General features: G+C 51.2%; 2 protein-coding genes across 6 annotated transcripts; one reads left to right on the top strand and one right to left on the bottom strand.

Annotated features, from left to right (window-relative positions):
* Positions 1–362: 362 nt before the first annotated feature.
* Positions 363–12,893, bottom strand: entpd8 (ectonucleoside triphosphate diphosphohydrolase 8). 4 transcript variants are annotated; one of them, XM_088615147.1, is made up of 10 exons: positions 12,738–12,893; positions 5,435–5,574; positions 5,100–5,217; positions 4,408–4,558; positions 3,833–3,992; positions 3,372–3,608; positions 2,990–3,256; positions 2,138–2,248; positions 1,479–1,616; positions 363–1,388 (listed from the first exon to the last, which is right to left on the bottom strand). In XM_088615147.1, exons 2-10 carry the CDS (start codon positions 5,561–5,563, stop codon positions 1,185–1,187), a joined length of 1,515 nt encoding a protein of 504 aa, XP_088471273.1. In that variant the 5' UTR covers positions 5,564–5,574; positions 12,738–12,893; the 3' UTR covers positions 363–1,184. The 4 variants fall into 4 exon arrangements, with proteins under 4 accessions (XP_088471273.1, XP_088471274.1, XP_088471272.1 ...); XM_088615148.1 differs by lacking the exon at positions 12,738–12,893 and adding an exon at positions 11,549–11,570; XM_088615146.1 differs by lacking the exon at positions 12,738–12,893 and adding an exon at positions 8,949–9,289.
* Positions 12,894–16,329: 3,436 nt separating this feature from the next.
* On the top strand, positions 16,330–20,251 carry trub2 (TruB pseudouridine (psi) synthase family member 2). Of its 2 annotated transcripts, none has more exons than XM_088614725.1 (8): positions 16,330–16,682; positions 16,930–17,064; positions 17,382–17,456; positions 17,680–17,774; positions 17,815–17,947; positions 18,039–18,111; positions 19,330–19,466; positions 19,732–20,251. In XM_088614725.1, the coding sequence occupies exons 1-8, from the start codon at positions 16,565–16,567 to the stop codon at positions 20,001–20,003; spliced, it is 1,038 nt and encodes a 345-aa protein (XP_088470851.1). In that variant the 5' UTR covers positions 16,330–16,564; the 3' UTR covers positions 20,004–20,251. The 2 variants fall into 2 exon arrangements, with proteins under 2 accessions (XP_088470851.1, XP_088470852.1); XM_088614726.1 differs by having other exon boundaries at positions 16,332–16,682; positions 17,680–17,741; positions 17,866–17,947.
* Positions 20,252–20,288: the final 37 nt, after the last annotated feature.

The raw sequence follows: 20,288 nt of genomic DNA, 5'->3' as shown, positions 1-20,288 counted from the left end.
CCACTGGGCAGATCCAGGCCTCTCTTGTGCTGCCAGAAGCGTGACCATGCCCACCAGGACAGGACAGCTTGTTCCATACTCTCACACCCCTTTGTGTAAAGTGTTTACCACTTATCATGGTCCCGAATCTTTACAGGCCTCTGAGGAGCTGTGGGGGTGATGTTGTAGCAGTGAGGAGCACCGCAGGTGGACTGGCTCACTGGCGCTCCCCAGTGTTTGAGTGGGGCAGTGAATCAGAGGACATTTTAAAGCAGACCTGCCCCGCTGTGTGAGACAGTGGGTTTTCACACTGCTGGGGAGACACTGTGCAAAACGCCCCCCTTTGCAGAGTTCTTCAATAACACACTCCTCACAGCGAGTGCTTCTCTTGATTACAGACTTTATTCGACAAACAGCAGAGCGCACAGTGAGGTAACTGTCCCAAATGTCTCAAGAATGTTGGGAATGTCCCGAGGACGGCTGAGCGACAGAGGACGAAGGGAGTGAAGAGAAGGACAGGGCTGGAGAGAGAGAGAGAGAGGAGTGGATGAGCAACAGGGTGGGAGAAAGAGCTCGGGGACAGGGGGACAGGATGACAGGGGGAGCTCTGTGGCTCTGCTCTCTCTCTGCCAGCGCTATCCTGCCCAGCAGCGACAGACGGCTGACTCTCACACACTGCCTCCACCGCTGCCGCCATCAGCATCGTTCCCCCAGGAAACGCCTTCATGCTTCATTGACAGGGAGGTAGAATTCAAATCAGCATTATATCCCTTTTAATCCATGTGCCCCTAGATACTTGTCTATTAGAGTTCCCACCATAACAAACCTCACATTAGTAACATTTCTATAAAATATGGCTTCAACCTCCACCGGCTCCCAGTCCCCTTCAGTATATGCTAGAACCTCGTCATTTTAATGAGCATATTACAATGAGCAGTCCCCCCCCAAAACCCGCACTCTCCTCACCCGGAGAGGTGCGTGAGCATCTGGGTCATGCCCACGACACTGTGTGCGTGATCTGTTGAGTCACAGGCACATTAAAGCTCATTTTGATTTGGCATGGCTCTGTATAAGATATATGCTTCAAGCCTTAAGCCCCCCATATTCCTTTACTGCCTACATGTCAATTAAACTGCTTTGCACCCCCCAGCCACAGGCCCGCTGGCTGCCCTCTCAGTCACCTCTCCAGCCCCCCGCCCCCCAGGTCACACGATGTCAGTAGTCCGGCTCCAGAAAATCTGCATGATGATGGCCACCAGGCAGAGGAAGACTCCAAACACGATGAAGAACACAGCCGCCGCCCACTGCTCCGGGCTCTGCCCCACAGCCGCCTGGGGGCGCTCGGCGGGAATCAGGTTGGTCAGGTTCAGCATGTAGCCCAGCGTCCAGCCGATGTCCGTGTCCGCAGCCTGAGGCAAGCACAGCCACGCAGAGTTAGTCCGCCCTTCGTCAGCAGCAGCAGGACGCAGCGCAAGCGAGGACGCAGACCCCCCTCTCACCTGCTTCTGGAACACGATGTTGCTCCAGCTCTGGTTGTCGAACTTGAACCCATCCAGCAGCAGGGTGGTGATGTAGTACCCAGTGGCGCAGTAGTCCCGCAGGAACCTCTCCTTCTCCCCGGGATACTCTGCTTTCAGCTGGGCATTATCAAGGGAATCATCATCTCCATCACTTCCAGGATCCTCCTCATCATCCCCACCATCACTCTGATCACTGTTGTCATCAGCTCCACCAACACTACCATCACCACCCCCATCATCATCTCCATCACCATCACCCCCCCAACACCATCATCCTCATCAACTCAGTCATCATCATAATTAGAGATACAAGTTGGTCACAGTTAAGATAGACGTGTTAAGGAAAGTTAAGGAATTACCCACAGTAAACCACAGGACAGACTTGTTCCCCTCCCTGCCAGCACATTCCTACTCGCGTCTCAGGCAGAACCAAGCCTCTTCTGTCCTTCAATCACAGCTCTCTGCTGCAGACTACTGTGTGCACACCCCTGCCAAACATGCCGATGGGCACAGCACAGCGTTGGATTCCACAACAAGATCCCCGATTCTCTGACTGACCAGTGAGGACCGTGACATAATTGTATCCCTAATTACGAACATGACCGTCAGAGCTGCAGCTTGATCTGCGTCCGTCTCACCAAAGTCCACTTTTTCCTGCAGAATTCCTCAACGGTTCTCTGGACCTGGGCGAGTGGTGCCTGAGGGGTGAGCTTCAGGAAACTGAAGGTGTAGAAGTAGGAGGAGAAAGCCTGGGGAGAGAGGGGAGGGTGAGAATGGGCAGAGCCCATCGCTCACTCTCCAGCACAGGACATCGGAGAGCAACAGAGTACACTCTGGCATCTTCAATGAGTTACTTCACTCTACATCTTAACCACTTCAGAGAATGAATGAGTGTTCAGCACAGTCATATCATTGTCAGATTCCTTAATTGATTAGTAGATGCATGGGTCAAGTACTTACAGTCCATCTGCAGGGCTATAGTATGTTTTCGCTCAGGATGTGTTTTGATGGACTGTATTGTACCAAGTTCAGCGGTTTGCATTGCTATGTTGCAGCACTGGGGCTCTGGGTTCAATTTCGAGACCTGGAGTGCTGTCTGTGTGGAGTTTGTATGTTCTGCCCCTGTTCAAATGGGTTTCCTCCCACAGTCCAAAAACATGCTGGGGGGTTAACTGGCTTCTGGGAAAACTGGCTCTGGTGGGAGTGTCTGTGTATCTGGCTCCCCAGTGAGCCTCAACTGGATGAAGCAGTTAGGAAATGGCTTAATATACAATCTCATAGTGTAGCATGAGGTAGTGCATTAGAATACCACACTGGGACTGTGAGGTACCTCAGTCTCTGCCCTTGTCTGCGTGCTCTTCCTATGCAGAGTTTCCTCTTTGTCTCTAGAGACATGCGTCACTTCTTCTCTGCTGCCATGCTTCATCAGTACAGTGGAATGTCTGGGATAGCCAGCAGGGGGGACACTGCTTGAACAGGGAGGGACTCACAAAGAATTGTCCGCTGATGGGGGGCTGGTAAATGCCATTGAAGCCACAGCTGGATGCAGAGGGGCAGCCAGTCAGGTTGAAGATGGTCTTGACGAGATCCTGGCACTCCATGGGGCTCCCGCTGCCCCTGAAGGTCACCGGGGTCACGGCGTTGAAGTCCGAGGGCTTGGTGACGCAAGGGGAGTCAAACAGCTCTCCCATGGTCAGGCTCAGGTTGTACCCCGAGTTGTAGCAGGGGTGGGTCACGGGCTGGGAAAGGTCATTGCCCTGCAGGGATGAATTTGAACACAAAGCTGTCAAAGAACAGTAGAGTGAAACGGACGGCGGAGCAGAGTCACACGCAAGGGGACGGGCGGCTGTGGCTGAGGCGCTGTGCACTGGCCTTGGCCTTGACCAGCTGGGCCTGCAGCTGCTTCATGGCCTGCTCCTTGCCGTAGCACAGGTAGCTGTGGGTGTAGATGCCATAGTTGTAGCCATACAGCCGGAATCGGGCCTCAGTGCTCTTGTCCAGGATGGGGTCTTTTGGGGTGAAGGTGATCTGGGTGGAAGCGCCCCCCAGGTCCAGAGCCCCCAGAATCTTCCCGTTTTTGGGGTGCTTCCATCTGCCCTCAAAGGAGTACTGCAACCCAACAGAAAGACAAGTTACAGCCACAGTCCTTCTCTCCCTCTCCCACTCTTACTTCAATTCTCCCTATCCCACTATCCCGATTCTCTCCCTGTCCCACCATCCCAGTCTCTTCGTCCTTCAGTATCTCCTCTCTAACCGTTCAGCAGGATGTTGTAAGATTGGGAAGGAGCTCAGTCTATCCTCCCTGCTGTTTCCTGCAGTCTCCCTGGCCTGACCTGGATGAAGCCCTCCAGCAGGTAGTTGATGGTGATCCAGCCATACGCTCCCTCCTCCTGGCCGGAGATGATCCGCGCGCCCCGGAAGTCAAAGGGATATGACCGGATCATCTTCGCCACTTCCTGCAGAACCTGGACTGACTGGGTGGGATTCTGCAAGCTGTTGGGAAATCCGGGCAGGGAGGTGAACAGGAGAGCAGGAGAGACTCAGCCCCTGCAGCTGCCTCTCAACACACAACGCCAGAGGTATTGCACAAGGACAGGGAAACAGGAAACAAGTGAAATGAAGTGAAAAGAAAAATAAAAGGACGATTTCTGTGAAGTTCCTGGGTGGAGCTGCTATACCTTGATCCCAGCCAGTCTAGCTGGTCTGATTTCCTGTGTGTGCAAACCAGAGAGCATTGTTTCTCCATGACTGTCTGTTTCTCCACATGTCACGATTGTCCCCCTGCACTGAATTGAATTCTGAATTCTGAATGAATTATCTGAATGGTTCTCTTCACGGTGTCTCTGAAAGGACCGTCTCTCTGCCCCTGAGGACTCTGCACTGTGCAGGACACTCTGACCCGACTCACTGCAGCAGCCTCATGCCTGCGGTGGCTCCCAGGTAGACTGGCGAGTCTCGGTGCCGCTCGGCGGGGATGCTGGCCTTGGCCTTGTCCAGACAGGCCTTGAGGCTCTGACCAGCGCCGGGGGGATCACTGGCGTAGCTGGAGATGCCCGGACCTGAGCAGAGAGAGAGAGGCTGGGGTGAGACAGAAGCAGTAAGACCGTCTCTGTCCTGCTCTCCAGAGAAGCAGGCCCATTCCCAACACTAAGATTCCTTTATTCTGACAAATGCACTCATGCCGAATTTAAAAGAACCACAGGTGGAGAAGTACTCACCGACAGATCTTATTAGATACTTTGTATTCAGAATTAGTCTTCTAGAGCAGGTCTCATAGTAACTTATGAGAGGGCAATTCAACCAATCCTGCCCATTTGGTAAGATAATCAGAAACCCATGCAGGCAATTCTTAAAGTAAAGTGGAGTGCAGTGTGAACAGCTCTGAGGTGGAGTGGAGCTGAATGGCTTATACAGTAGGTGCAGCACTAACCCTGTCAGAAAGAACTCCCTGCCCTGAGGAGGAGAAGTGCAGAGGACCAGAAGGGACTGGAGTGCTGTACTGGAGAGGTGTGGAGGAGTCGTGCACACTGGCCTGACGGGGGGCAGAAAGAAGTGCAGAGACGAGAGCAGGGCAGTGTGCTGCAGATCGGCGTTACTGACCTTCCACATCACACACCAAGACCTGGGACACGACCCCCGTGTTGTTCTCCTTTCCCTCCGGCCACTGGTACAGGAAGAGGGCTGTGTGTGTGGAGCCTGCATCGAACACCATGCCATACTGAGAGAGAGAGAGAGAGGTTAACAGCTGTCCCGTACCGAGAGAGGGGGTCCACACACTGTCCCGTACCGAGAGAGAGGTGGGGGGTCCACACACTATCCCGTACAGAAAGGGGGGGGGTCCACACACTGTGAGGGCGGAGACAAGCACACAGAGGAGGGGAAAGGGTTTGGCAGCCTGGTCTGGTCACTCTGGTGCCCCGTCTCCCGTCACTCACCTGTGTGCCCACGGGCAGGTCCATGCTTCTGACTCTCACCAGGGTGAGGATGAGGGCGATGACACCCATACAGGCCGCCCCGGCCACTAACACGCCCACCGCCGCCTGCTTCACTGCCAGCTTGCCCATCGCACTGCGGCCTGCAGACAGACGGACAGGTGAGCCGCTGGACACACCACTGCTGACCGCCGACACCTGAACTTATCGGATACCAGACAAGCGCAGCCGGGCTTCGTCAGGACTGGACAAACAGACCTGTAAGGAAAGCCTGTAAATAGTCCAGTGGGTGGTGCTCTTCCCTCTTTCTGATGCCCCAGTATGGTGACAGGAGGCGCTGTGGGGCAAGAGGCCCTGGCCTTCAGATGAGACATTAAATCGAGGTCCTGACTACCTGGTCATTAAAGACCCATGGCTGTTGGCAAGACAGCTGGATGAATTCTGGCTGTATTCCACTGTGGGGCTGTCCGACCTGACCTTCATACAGGCCTGGCTAATTCAACGGCTGAAGCTGTTTCTCACTTCTCCATCGGGCTTCACTGGCATTTGGAGGAAAGAGGAAAATGAGACAAAGGACCAGGGAATCAAATGCTTATGCCTAAATGCAAGACGTATTCGAAACAAGATACTGGAGACTGAAGCTGCCACATCAGCATATATACTGTAGGTGACATTATTATGTTATAGAAGTTAAAAAAACATGAGTAACCAAACACCAGTGATGAATGTCACATTAGTTGACACACATTGTTCTGCAGAGACAAAACGTTGGAAGAGGGGGAGGCGTGGCACTATATATTAAAAAGCGCATTCGGGCTCAGGAGATAAAGCTGATCACGAAATATTCTTAAGGTATACGAAAGAGAGGAGTTTGCTGAGTGGAGACCACCACGTGCAGCTGTTGATTACAATTCCACATTGTAGGATGAAATTAAGAATTTATCTGCAAAAGAAGAAGTCTTTTTTATGGGAAACTTCAACTTTCCCTACACAGACTGGGGAAAACCCAAGAGGAATATCAGCAGACATGGTTTTCCATGGACTCTTTTTATCCAGAGTGACAGAGCAGCTACCAGAAGAAATGTGTGTATTGATCTCACCTTTTCATGCAGTCAGGACAGAGTGGTAATGAGGTAATGATCATCGCGCTCCGGAATTCTCTAAGTCAACAACAGGCCACAGGCAGCGGAAGGATACAGCTCAGGATTAAAACGGCACCGGCAGAGGTGTTTCAGTACGAGAGGCAGGATTAATAAGACAAACACACTGAAGGAAACAGATGTTATTCAGCTCTTCCAGAGGTCAGCTGCTCAACCTAGGTGTCATACCCACTGCTGGTAAAGTGCCAATGAAGTGCCCATCCAAAGAGCAACAAAAGTGCCCCAAGTACTTACAGATCAATACGTCTCACTCCTATTAAATGTAAGGCTGTGGGAACATTGATTAAAACTAATCTAGATGATCACCTGCAGGGAAACAATATCACACCGGATAGTCACTGTGGATTTAGAAACGGTAGATCTTGCCTAACTAAATCTCCCCTTTCAGACTCGGGACAGACTGGTTACTCACCAGACAGGCCAGCTCCCCTCCTGTAAACGGCCATGAGAAGATGTGATTCCTGTCTGAGCTGCAGTTCACTGACCCTGTACTCTTGATTACTGGGAATCCTGCTGTATAGTAATTACGTTTTACTGCTACAAAGGTGCCATTTTAATTCCCCAGAAAGTGTGGAAAACAAGAAGCAAACAATTCAGAAGAAGCAGAGGCAGTGACACAGCCCACAACCTCACTCTTTTTGAGACACGTCGGAATTCAGTTGGAACTTGTTTTGCTTGGCCCATTTTTTACGTAATTGTACTTGTCAAAATACAGAAGCTCTGCCTGCCCAAAGCAAACCTATCTGTGCTTCTAGACTGCTCTGCAGAAAAGCGAATGTGTCCCCTCTCACCTGCTCGAAAGCAATTCACGTGATTTGGACAGTCAATCTTAACCCCCTTCCAAAGGGTTTATTGTACTAGCGAATAGCAGGGCTTAAGGAGCAAAGCTACAATGACAGACTGAAGGGACTCAATCTTTTCTGTCTTCAAAAAAGACAGCTAAGATTAAGGAGACTGGATTTTTAATTTTGAAAATTATTAATGGTAAGAAGACAGTTTCCAGTATACTATATTCGGTAAGCAGAACACAAGGGCTCATAGCAACTGGAAACTGATTATAAAAAATAAATAAATTGATTTAAAAAAATGTTTAACATCTAGAATGCATTTTTTACAGAGAAGTATCAATGCTTGGACTAGTTTCACTGTGAACTGGGGACACGGAGACCTGGACTACATTCCCAGTGGATCTGGAGACCAGACTGTCCTACAGTATGACAAATTAGGAGCTCTGCAGGGCTTGGCAGCTACAGAGAACAAAGGCACGAGTTCAGTGGGAAGTCTTAGAACAGCAAATTAAATACGTGGTGAAATTCAGGGAAAGCACTGTGCAAATTTACACTTTGTAGAACTTCACAAGTGTTAATTTCTTTGGAACATAATGGTGCAGCAAAAGTCTCTTTTTGCGTGTGAAAATGTCACTGAATCCTCCACACAGCATGCCAGAAAAGTGGGATAATTCCCGGCATCTGGACTGCAACCTGCAGGAAACAGTCATCGTGTTTCCCCAGGAATCCTGCAGCTTTGGTTCGTCTGACCACCAGGAGTAAATCAGAGACCCTGCACACACACTCCTTCATCTCTCTCACTGTTGACTCTCCTTCAGGTCAACATTTGCTACACCTGACTTTATGACATAACAGCACCTATCAGGAACAGCAAAGATTCCTGTTTACATTACTTTCACCTCCTGGTGTTGGGTGTTTCACACTTGCTACCTTATTTTTAGCAAATATGCACAGGCACATGTACAGTAAAGTAATTTGATATGTATTTACTCAATATACAGTTTATCCCAGCTCGCAAAACTGGACATTAAGCAAACAGGGGCTCCTAAATTAGAGTTTCCATGTTGAATTAGCCTGGTGTTCCTGCACTGATTCGACTTAGCTCCTGCCTATGAAGTTTGGAAAATATTAAATGAATACCCGTCGGAGAGTGGCAGGTACCCGACTGAGCCCTCACAGAGTAGCCAGTGTGTCCCCAGAGCCCCAGGGAAGAGTATGACCACCCTGGGCCCAGTGTGGACACTGACCCCACAGCCCCTGAGCAGGGTATCTGACCCCAGGCCAGGTGGCAGGTGGACACGCAGGTTCTATAGCTCCCAATCCCAGATCTTCAGAACAAAACACTTTACTATTCCCAGTCTGTAGACACTGATGACAAACCAGTGATGCCAGTCTGCCCAACCTAACTGTGGGTGATCTGGGGGTGCAGTCCTGCGGGCCTGCAGTCCCCCCATCAGTCCGCCCCGCCACCTGTCCCCCAGCGCTGAGCTCTCTCGCTGCTCCCCTCCGCGTGGAGATTTCCTGGTAAAGTCAACAACAGTGACCTTTGGTCAGCAAGCGCCGTCTCACCTCAGAGCCAGCGAGTGCCGTTTGATCCCGGTCCTCAGAGCGGAGCTCGGCACGGTGCAGACCAGAGCGGATCGCGTTCCTGCTCCTTGCCTTCCCCTCTCCCACTCGGTGCTGCGAGACCTCCCTCTCCCTGCTCCAGCTCTCCGATTTCCGACTGTTTTCCAGCGGCGGGAGGCAGGGAGGACAGAGTCTCCCTGGGCGCTGCGCACGAACAGATCTGTCACCTGGCACTTCAGCAAACACCTCGCTGCTCTCTCACCGCCTCTCTACCCGCCAGCCACACTGCCGCGCGTGAGCTCACCTGCGCTCTTTATAGTGTGGGAGCTGGAAAGGAGTGTCTGTGTGTGTGCAGGCGCCTGCCAGTGTCTGTGTGTCCGTCTGTGTGTCGTGGGAGAGGGAGTTTCTGGGGAACAGCCTCTTGCCCAAGTCCCAGTTTAACCCTTCTGGAGAACAGCAGCAATACTGCAGCCGAGCAAAACTCTGCACTAGGGAGTCTTTCTCCCTAGTGCAGAGAGACCAGAGGTATTAGCAGTGTGGGCAGACTGGCTCCGCCGCAAGCCCAGTACAGGAAGTCAGCAGCACTGGACTGGCATTTCATCAGGACTCGAAACAAGGTCTCAACCAGCTCTTGCTAGAAAGACGTAGTGTTTGACAAACTCAGAAAAGGATCAAGACTTACACTTTAACATCTACTGTATTTATTTGCGATAAAGCGGAGAATAAACTTCAGCTGTGCTGTGTATTTTTGGCCCAGGTGTCTGTACAGAGTCTCAGGGAATCTACAGGCTGTTACACATGAAGCTACAATGACACGGTTTATGAGGGCACATTGTCATCCAGACAACACAAGCAGTTGAAAGTTTATAATTTAACTCCGAGGATATTGAGTATCATTGTAGAGCCCATGGGCAAGACCTTGTTTTGGTCACCATGTTGCAGAAACATATTGCTGATCAGGAATCAGACACCAGTGAAAACTACATTTAAAACTGAGAACAGGAGGCACTTCTTTACACACAGAGTGGTGCGAGTCTGGAACAAGCTAACCTTTGTTATGTACAGTATATACTGGGTATTTAATGTACTATTCTGGGTCTATACTGTACTACACTGACTATATGAGACCATGCAGTCTCTAAATGATACTGTACTGGACTTAGAGCATGCTTTAGGGGCACTGGAGGATGTTACGGTGGTACTAGACTATAAAGTGCTGGGACTGTTTGCCCACAGTGGGTACTGTGCGTGTGTACAGTCCGTGTGCCCTCCTGGCGCTGTGTGTTGTGACGGGTGCCGTGTCTGGCTCAGGGATTATGTGTCTTGTTTCCCTGCCCCCCGCGGAGCGTGACCCACAGATCTGCACACAAAGTGTGGCACATTCACCCGGCTGCGCTCACAAAGACCGGGCCCGGCTGGCTGTGTTACGGTCAATTATCAATTTGATCACCTGGATAATTACCCGCTGATTTGCAAAGAGGAGGGCTGGGCTTGGTTTCTGCGAGGAATCTCGGATCACAGCTCAGCTATGCGCTCTCTTCCAGACACACTGAGTCACGCTACTCCGTCTGCACAGGCTGCAGAGTTTCGGGTCAGCGAGGGATGTGGGTTCATGTGTGGCTCCTGCACCAGGCAGAGCAGTTCACTTCTTTAATGAACAGAAGGGCAGAGACGGACTGTCTCCCTGCCGAAGACCAGCTCGCCCAGCAGCGCGGGGTCCCTGGGCTGTGTTGAAGCAGGAAACTGCTCCGTTCCCAGACCAGCAGCTTTGGAATCGCCTCGGCAAGCAGCGCCAGATGTGTGAACGGCCCTCTCTGGCTCCACAGTCAGACCGGATCGCCTGCCCCCCCCCCCCCACAGCCCCGGCGCATGAGGAGAGGCTCAGCGAGAGGTCACGTTCAGCCACACTCCCGCCAGCCTGAGACTCTACTGCTGAGCGTGCAGAGAGAATGTTTTTCTAAGCAGCCTATCCGTTCCCCGAACGCAAGTGTCTCAGGTGAGGTGTGTTTCTAAGGCCTGCAGGGTCAGTGTCAGAAAGGGAGCTGGCAGACACTGGCCTGCTGTTCAGAGGAAACCTTGTTAACAGAAGAGAGCACTTATCTGGAGTTACACATTTCTGTGGTTAACTAGGCCCCCTGATAACAGACCTCAGCTGAGCTCTGTGTGAAAAGAGCTCTGTGTTTTGTATCTGTATTTAAGGCCTGAGCTGGAGATCATTTCACCTGAGTCTGTCTACTCTGACCTCCTCTCTGGGAAGGAGCTTGACTCAGCCCAGAACAAGATCTGAGACCCCCCCACGATGACACAGCTGCAGAGACTGTAACCCAACACCGCTCTGACATCACTGGGGCCCCAGGCTGAGCATCCATTTCGAAGCCCTTCACATTGAGCTATGCAATAATACCAGGCTTACAGTAAAGAGAACAGATACAATAAGAGAGGATTAGCTGTGTGCCAGGAACACACAGTCATGCTAGGAGTGAGGACTAGTTCAAGTAGAGCCGAAGAAGACACGATACAACTGTAATTCTACAGCAGGAACGAAATGCAGGAGCTCCTTCCCCCCTTCAGAAGCAATGCACAGTTTTGGATCTTGTACAGACCTTCCAGATCTCCAAGAGGGCGCTGGGATTGCTCAGACCAGTCACTGCTGCAGCAGGGCGAGCCTGAGCACTCCCGCTCGTGCTCAGACTCTGGTGTCGGCGCCAGCCGGCGGTGGCACAGGAAGAGGGAGTGATGTCATCGGAGAAACCACATCGGCGGCTCAGGGCGACGCAGGGCGCCGAGCTGGAGGAGGTGAGCTGAGCACCGGGGTCAGCGTGTGTGAAACTGCACGTCAGCGCCTCGACTGAGATCAGCATTGAGACCCCCATCACAACGCTGCTCCAGGCTTGCAGTTAGTCCAATACCACTCCTAGACTCTCCTTTGTCACGTCTTCCCAGCGCTCTCTGGGCCTTTACCATGTTCACACTGGGCTTTAATGCACCATAATACGCTTTACTGTGTCTTTACCATGGTTGCACATGCTTTGCTCTGGTGTTGCCAGTCTACAGTCCCCAGGGCAGCCCATCACAGAGCCCATCACCGGCAGTGTTCCGTTTTTAGTAAACGGCCCCCAGTTATTCCCTGAACAGTGCCAGTCCAGCTCTGAGGCAGGTGAGGAATCAGAGTTCAATGTTCCCGATTGCAGGGAGAGCTGGCAGCTGGTGATGAATCTCCAGTGTGTGCGACTCAGGGCACAAGGTCAGGACCTGCGTTATTTACCCACAACTGAGATGAGTTATTCCAGGCCAGTCCCGGGCCAGGTTCCAACCCCAGACCTCCAGTGCAGGGAGGGGCAGCTGCCTGTGCCAAAAGCAGTGCCACGTGTGCACGGACTCGGAGCAGAGACCCCGCTGCACGGAGGGTCCGGCCTGGGCTGGAGGAGCAACAGGGGGGCTGACAGCAGGTGCAGCAGCCTGGACCCCCGAACCCGACCAGTACTGGAAACAGAACCATTGCAAAGACACTCAAAGGAGATTTTTACACCTTCTCTCCGTGGTTATATTGTTGACTGTGTGCAGCGTGACTTTTCATCCAACCTGCACCTTAATATAACGCAATTTAACATACTGTGACCTGAACCTGTGACCTTTTTTCCACACCCACAGAAAGACATTGATATAAATGACAGATAAAGAAACACCAGTAGCCCGGCAGCACTATGACCAGCAGACTCGATTAGACGCTGCCTGTCCCTCCATGCTACTGACAAGAGGGACGCAGAGCAGTGACCAGAGGGATGGACTCACCAGCCTTGTCTGGAACACTGGCAGGAGTGTGAGGTCGCAGGAAGTCGGAGATCCTCACTGTCCGCTCGCAGAGGGAGGCCTGTGGCGCTCGACGCTCTGGCTGCTTGTGCAAGAGAGTGAGGAGGAGTGTGCGTCTGTCTGCTTAGCTTGTGGGCTGCGCATGTTCCACTGCAGAATATCTTCAACTCATCTGAAGGTTCCACATCCTGTCACGGGTGGTTATCAATTCGTGCTTCTTCCAGTAGAATTGCACAGACAGGCATGTGACGTTAAGAGAATGTTTTTTTAAATAAAGCATACTTTTTCAGCTACATGTGAACGGCAAGACAGTGCTGTTCCACCAGGGTTCAGGGGGCTCTGGGCTTCACTGACACACACCTGGTGGCAATCGGACAGCTGCTTAATCACGGACGCATTGATGGAATGCAAGCAGTGGAAGTGTTAGAGCAGCGAGGGGCCGGGAGGGGAGGACTTTCCGAGATTGTAAATAAACGTGTCAAAATGTGACAAAAATCACAAGCTTTTGAAACTTTAAAAGTGTATTGAATCACTGGCACCGATACTCAATTCGAATTATTCCGCCAGCCAAGTTTAAACCTCTTTCTAAATCATATAGAATATATAGGATTCTAACTGACCGTCCTGCCGGCACAGGGGCACCCCTCCAGTTCACAATGCCATCCTCGAGCGGTATAATCAAACAGCAGAATTAGCAGAACCTTATACAGTATATATATACACATACATACTGTCTCTCTCTCTCACACACACACAGGTTAAGCAACAATCAGTTCCTACCTTTGTGGTGAAGTTTTAGCCTTCTAGACCAGACGCAGGCGTCGGGCATGAAATTGAATATGGCGATAATCTCATCACTGTCTAGAGAGTCGGCAAATTCCCGTTCAAAAACAGCTGGTTTGCAAGGGTCTCTCATATGAGGACTTTGTCTTTAGCTGAAGAACAGCTGCAAGAGCTCATTTTCACGTGTTGCTTGTAACAGTTCTAAGTTTTGCGTATGCCTGCTTTTAGATTGTTCAGTAGTTTTAAGAGTTACTCTGAAGCTAATATTTTATTGCAAAACACAATGAACACAACGCAAAAACGCAAGATTCAAAATCCGTCCGAAATACTGTATTTAAAATACCATGCAGGGTTTTCCTTGAGCTCCGTGAAGTTTCCCCCCCTACAGACAGCACAAACGATGAAACCTTCCTCATTCGTTAGTGCTGCGTTTGTGCCGGTTTGAGTCGCTGTAAGTAGCGTTTGTGCTGCTTTCGTTTCTGAGATATAGCACCTTGTTTTTTCGGGTAATCACCTGACTATCTACAAGGACGTTTACAGGTACCAACAAACTCGGTACTTGAACTCCTGATTGTGATGAAAATAATGGGGGCAATTTGTTTTCCGAGCCTGTCTGGTCTGGTGGGGTGGATGTTTAAATATATTTCAATATAGCGCCTTCTTTTCCTGGCTGTGACGTCACTCTGTGACGTACAAAACCGCAAAGGCACGACCACCAGATCTTTCAGTTGTGATCTTTTGATCAGTTGACCCCAGACTTTGCAGCCTTTACACGAATTAACAGTCTTACATTTAGGGAGGAGTTACTATGTTAGTTCATTGGGTTAGGTGTTTTCTTTTAATTTTTAACCATGTACTCGAAAATGTATTGCTTGTTTCCGCAGGTACAACACAAGAGCCCATATTCACATTTTTAGGTATTAGTTTCAATATCGATATAATTTAATAATAAAAAACAAAATTGAAAGCACGAGCATAATATAATGATCATAGACTTTACATTTCTATTCATTTTTGAAGTACACAGCAGGTGTTTCCTCTACCTAAATATACGATAAAAATTGTTCAGATACCATGTATTCGTTACAGAAAGCAGCGGAAACAGTTATATTGCAAATAAAAAATGTATTTATGTCGAAGCGTACGGGACAGTGAATCAATAAAGACGTTTAAAAAAATAAGCCGATGTAGTTATTTTGCAAATAAGTAAAGCATTTTAAAAATTGATTCTCATTGACCGTAAACAAGCCGATCCACCTGGCGCTGCTGGCTTGAACAGCTCTCTGACCCGTGATTGGCTAAACCCCCGAACAGCTCGGGCCGCGATTGGGTGAAGAGTGAGAATCGACACTCTGATTGGGTAAAGCGCCACAGCGGAAGTTCCGAGACGAGAACATGTAGATAGGTGATGGATGTTCTTCTTGGTCCAAACACTGTAGCCCCGGTTAACTGTGTGCTGTATGAGCACGTTGGATCTACAGTATCATGTCCATTGGTTTCCAATTACTGATCAATCTAAGAGAAGTCGCACTGAGGTCAAAACTGAATAGCAGACAAAAAATGTCATGGAATCCACAGCGCGTTCACGACTCCGATAGCATGTCACGATAGGAGTGCGCGCATTACGATCACATCGCAATACCCATTGCGAGCGGCGCATCACTGTCATGGCGCCACTCTCGCGACAATTAGTCAGTATATCGCGATATGACATACCCCGACAAAACGCCCCCCTCCCCATGTCGCGACATGGAGCCTGTATATCGCGATATGAGGTACCCCCGACAAAACGCCCACCTCCATGTCGCGACACGGAGTCCACATATCGCGATATGACAAACGCCCCGGCACCCATGTCGCGACATGGAGCCGGTATATCGCGATATGACGGACCCCGGCAAAACGCCCCCCTCCCCATGTTGCGACATGGAGCCTGTATATCGCGATATGAGGTACCCCCGACAAAACGCCCACCTCCATGTCGCGACACGGAGTCCACATATCGCGATATGACAAACGCCCCGGCACCCATGTCGCGACATGGAGCCGGTATATCGCGATATGACGGACCCCGGCAAAAATGCCCCACCCCCATGTCGCGACATGAAAGGCCCTATATCGCGACATAACATACCCCAGCAAAAATGCTCCGCCCCAACGTCGCGACATGAAGCCCGCAAATCGCGATATGACATACCATGAGAGGATATGCTAAGTCCAGATATCGCGACATATGTCCTGATATGAGACCTTTATTGCGACAGCAGTGCCAGGGTGGCATGGAAGCACGGCGCCAGTTGTGATATATACTGCCGCGATATACATGGGGTCCCTATCATGACATGCTGCGGAGGTCTTGTGGCGATGGTATCCCACAGTTACGCGTTTGGCAACAGTGCGTCACAGTAGGGAAAGAAAAGGAAAACGTGCCTCAGAAAATAAAAACCATAGATCTTACAATCACGGTGATTTAACATACATTACAACAACACGTTTATGTCATAGATGGTTAACTTGTTGACATGCATCATGTCTAAGTATTATTCTAAGGAGGCTAATATGTTTATGGATATTGATTGTCTTTAAAATGTCTTTAAAACGCACGTATGGGTTTCAGAGGTTGGAGTAAATGCATCGCCCCAAGAGTAATATCGAGTGAGGTAATCTCCACTAAACATGCCCATTATTATCATTTTAAAGGAGTCAGAACAGCGTATACGTAGCAGAAGACGGCCAGGAGAGGGAGCCCGAGCTCCGAGTTTGTTTTGTCCTGGCGGTACCTGCTACGCGCAGCGCTTGTTTCCCAGAGGGACGGAAATAGCTGCTACTCTCAACCGACTCGGCATGGCGGCCTCCGCAGCTCACGCCGAGGTTTCAAAACGCAGAGCAGTCGTTACGGGACGGGTTTGTTTCTCATGATCGAGAAAATAAGTTGGGAAGCATTCAAATAAAAATCGTGGACTCTGATCACCGGGACTCGATCTCGTTTCCTGGACCCTGGTTCCTCGTCCGGAGGGCTGCCGGCGATGGCGGGGGCTGGCGCCCGGCTGTACCGGGGGCTGGAGGGCTTATTCGCCGTTTACAAGCCCCCGGGAACTTCCTGGAATGTCGTCCGGGACACCGTAGAGACCAACCTTCTGAAGGGTACGGAGCTATATCCTGCACCCAGCGTGACAACACCAAAGACGTGGCGTTTATCTTGATGTTTAATATTTGTCTGATGCGAGTGATAATTTCTGATTTGCACCAAATGTCTTGTCTCCAACACGACTATTACGCTGTACTCTTGATATAACTCTCTGTAACACAACGTAGTACCTGTATTGCTGCTCCCTGCTGTACATTGGGAATAATCTCTGTACCGTCAACTTTTTCCCCGCCCTCCTCCCAGGCATGAACTCGGCGCCGCCCCCCGCTCCCCGGCTGCAGGTGCGCTTCCTGCCGGCGAGCTCGGCCCTGCCAGACGGCTCCAAGGAGCTGACACTGACCGCGGTCCGAGTCCCCGTGCTTGCGGACCATCCGCTGGGTCAGTACCGTCTCTTCCGGGCAGCTGTGGTCCAGTCCTCTGGCAGACATCTGGAGCTCTGCAGGTTTCTTTTATCTCTGTAGCTCCTCAATTTGTAAAGATGCTGAAAGCCTGGAGCCAATTGATCAAGTAATTGGTAATTAGCTGATCAGATAAGGAGCTCTACTCCACCCCCACCCCCCAGTGCTGTCTGTTCGGCTGGCTCTGGGCCAGTCTTTTGAATCCTGCAGCTCTTGCTGGCCATCACTGACACAGCCTCCGTCCTGCCTCATGCTCCGCCTGACCGCAGGCAGGGTCACTCATTGTCTCTCCTGCAGTCACAGGGCCACAGTTTCGGGGAGTGAAGGTTGGGGCGGGTCACCGCCTGGATGTGCCCTCTTCTGGGGTCTTGGGTGAGTCTCTGCCCTCTGTATCTCTGTGTGGACCTTCAGTTCTCCTTGCCTGCTTGTGTGACGCCTGAACCTGAGGCAGTGTCATTGCTCTGCAGGTTCCTGAATGGTGTCTGTCTGCTAGTTCTCTGTGTGACAGTTCTTGGAGTGTGAATCAGCAGGTCAGTTCTTGGTGTGTACAGGTCTTGTGGGTCTGGGTGCGAGTATGAAATCTCTTTCTGGTCAGTTCTAGGTGTGGGCCGGGGCAACAGGCTGCTGACTGAGCTCTATAACTGCCACCTCTCCAGGGTAAGACTGCTGTGTGTGTGTGTGTGTGTGTGTGTGTGTGTGTGTGTGAGTGAGAGAGTGTGAAGGGCTGCAGTGTCTTGTGTCTGTGCGAGACACTGGTACTGACAGTGTGGCTGTCCCTCAGGACTACACCCTGCACGGGCAGTTTGGACGAGCGACCGAGGACTTCTCTCCCACTGGCCGCCTCATCGAGAGGACCACCTACGGTAAGGCTCGACCCGTCTTCGAGGCTGAGAACGGGTCTGGAGCGGTCGGGACCGGCGGGGCGTGCTCAGCCTTGCTCTCTCTGTGCTCCAGGTCACATCACGCGGGACAAGCTGGAGAAGGTCCTGGCTGTCATCCAGGGGACACACCAGAGAGCCCTGCTCACGTATGTCTGCTCCCGGCCTTCCTCGGTTCCTCCAGCCCGGCCTCACGCCGTGGTACAAACAAGGCTAGATGGCAGTTCTTGCTCTCCAGGGGGCCACAGTGTGACTCCTTCAGGAGATAAGCAGCAGACTGAAACGTCACCAGGTGGCTTTTCGGTCGTGGCAGAGCTCTGGGTGGATTCTGTCTGTTGAGAATGTGGTAAGGTTGTCTTGAACCTCTGATGTCTAATTCTTTACTATGAACTTGTGACTCTGATGGGGGTCTCAGCAGGGCTTTTGTCTTTAAGGGCTGCTGTTGTTGTTTCAAATTCTGAACATGGCAGGAGTGGCCTAGTTATTTCTTTATTCGATTTCCAATTCATTTTATTGTGCAGTACCAGTTACTACCCTCACATTGTCATCTACAGTCACTTGAGTTGACTTAGCCACAAACAAATCCACAGGGATTGTGGTCATTTGCATCCAGCATGGCGAGAAATGTCTCCACTACAAGAACGTTTCTAGGGAAAAGACAGGGGAAGAAGCCCCCTGCATCTGTGTCCTGCAGCCAACAGCTTCTCCGACCACAGGGCTCAGACTGTATTCTAATTAATTCAGTTCAGATTTATTCAATCTGTTAGTGCTGTTGCTGTAAATGTGGATCATTAAACAGCTAGAGGGCAGTGTTTACCAAAACCCAACTCTCATAAATTGGTGACGCAGGTTTGAATCGCATGGGTATCAGCAGTGTCACCTCAAAGTTTAATTTAAGCTCTGAAATCGTGTGAGCCTCTGCTTTTGTTTCTTCTCCAGAGGTTAAGACGAGTGCTGTGACTGCTGGTTGTCGTAGAATTTTAGACTTTAAAAGAAAAAAAGAGTAAAAAAAAATGACTGAAAACAAGTCCTTTGAGTCTGAGTGTCACTGGTGACAAATTCCTCGCCAGGAACGGGCTCTTACCCAGGATTCTTTGCCTCTAGTTCAGTGGATTCCGGAGTCACAGTGGTGTTAGGCATGCATCTCCAGTGTGACTCGCGTTCAGCTGTACCGCCTGAATGGTTCTGTACTGAAGCAGATGCACGAGCCAGCAGGGCCCAGAGATCAGGAGAAACTCCTTGTGGCCAGGCCGGCAGAACTGAGCCAGTCCTGGTCTCGGACCTGCACTCGGCCAAGCAGAAAGGGGTTTGCATCCTGGGAAAAACAGCAGGATCAGCGCAGGTCTCCTTACCTCTTCTCCCTGCAGGTACTCTGGTGTTGACCTGCAGACCCAGGAGGCCTACGATCTGGCAGTGAAGGGGTTACTGCGGCCGATGGACAAATCCCCTCCGCTCATTACCGGCCTGCGCTGCCTGAGCTACGAGCCCCCTGACTTTACACTGGGTGTGTATTTCTCCCTCCCAACTCAGACCTGCTCTGAAGGGTAGATAACCAAGCTACAGACATGTCCACATGAGTGTGCTCTGTTTCTAGGGTGCTGAGCCCATCACTCACCTGCCCATGTAGCACTCTCTATGCTGATGTTCCTGCTTTCACTGTACCACCATGCACCCGTGCCCTCCAGGGCCAGTCGGTTTGTTACAGTGGCGACTGCAGGTGGCTCAGGCCGCCTGCGAAAAGCGTGACTGTGTTACCCGTCTCCCCCCAGAGGTGCAGTGCCTGAACGAGACGCAGAAGTACCTCCGCAAGCTGGTGCACGAGGTGGGCCTGGAGCTGCGCAGTGCGGCGGTGTGCTGTGGTGTCCGGCGCACGCGGGACGGCCCGTTCACTCTCCAGCACGCCCTGCCACACCAGCGCTGGACCCTGGCCCACGTGACCCAGGCAGTGCGAGAGGCGGCCGGCGCCGTGAGGGACACGCTGGACAGAGAGGGAGCGACTGAGGCCGAACGCAGGCAGAGGGGCCAGGAGAGGGGCAGATGAGAGGGGGGGAACTGTGCCGGCTGTCCTGGGCACTGCGGCCAGCGGAGGGTACGAGCAGCACGGGCAGCCTGAGAGACTCTGCACCACAGGATATTACTCGCGCTTCAGCCTCGAACCCTGACCAGGGTGGTGCTCTCCAGCATTTGAAACACTGCACACACCTGTGTGTAATTGTTGCTTTTCATTTACTCTGAATTTTGTGTATTTGTTTTAGAAAGTTAAACAAATAAAAAACGTGTTCAGATCTACTGTAGCAGGAAGCCTGTCTAAAAATAAGATTTACTG

Source organism: Lepisosteus platostomus, chromosome 21, assembly GCF_059453375.1.
Source record: "Lepisosteus platostomus isolate fLepPlt1 chromosome 21, fLepPlt1.hap1, whole genome shotgun sequence".
Classification (NCBI taxonomy): domain Eukaryota; kingdom Metazoa; phylum Chordata; class Actinopteri; order Semionotiformes; family Lepisosteidae; genus Lepisosteus; species Lepisosteus platostomus.
The sequence above is the reverse complement of the archived record's forward strand: the minus strand, read 5'-3'. Positions and strand labels throughout refer to the sequence as shown.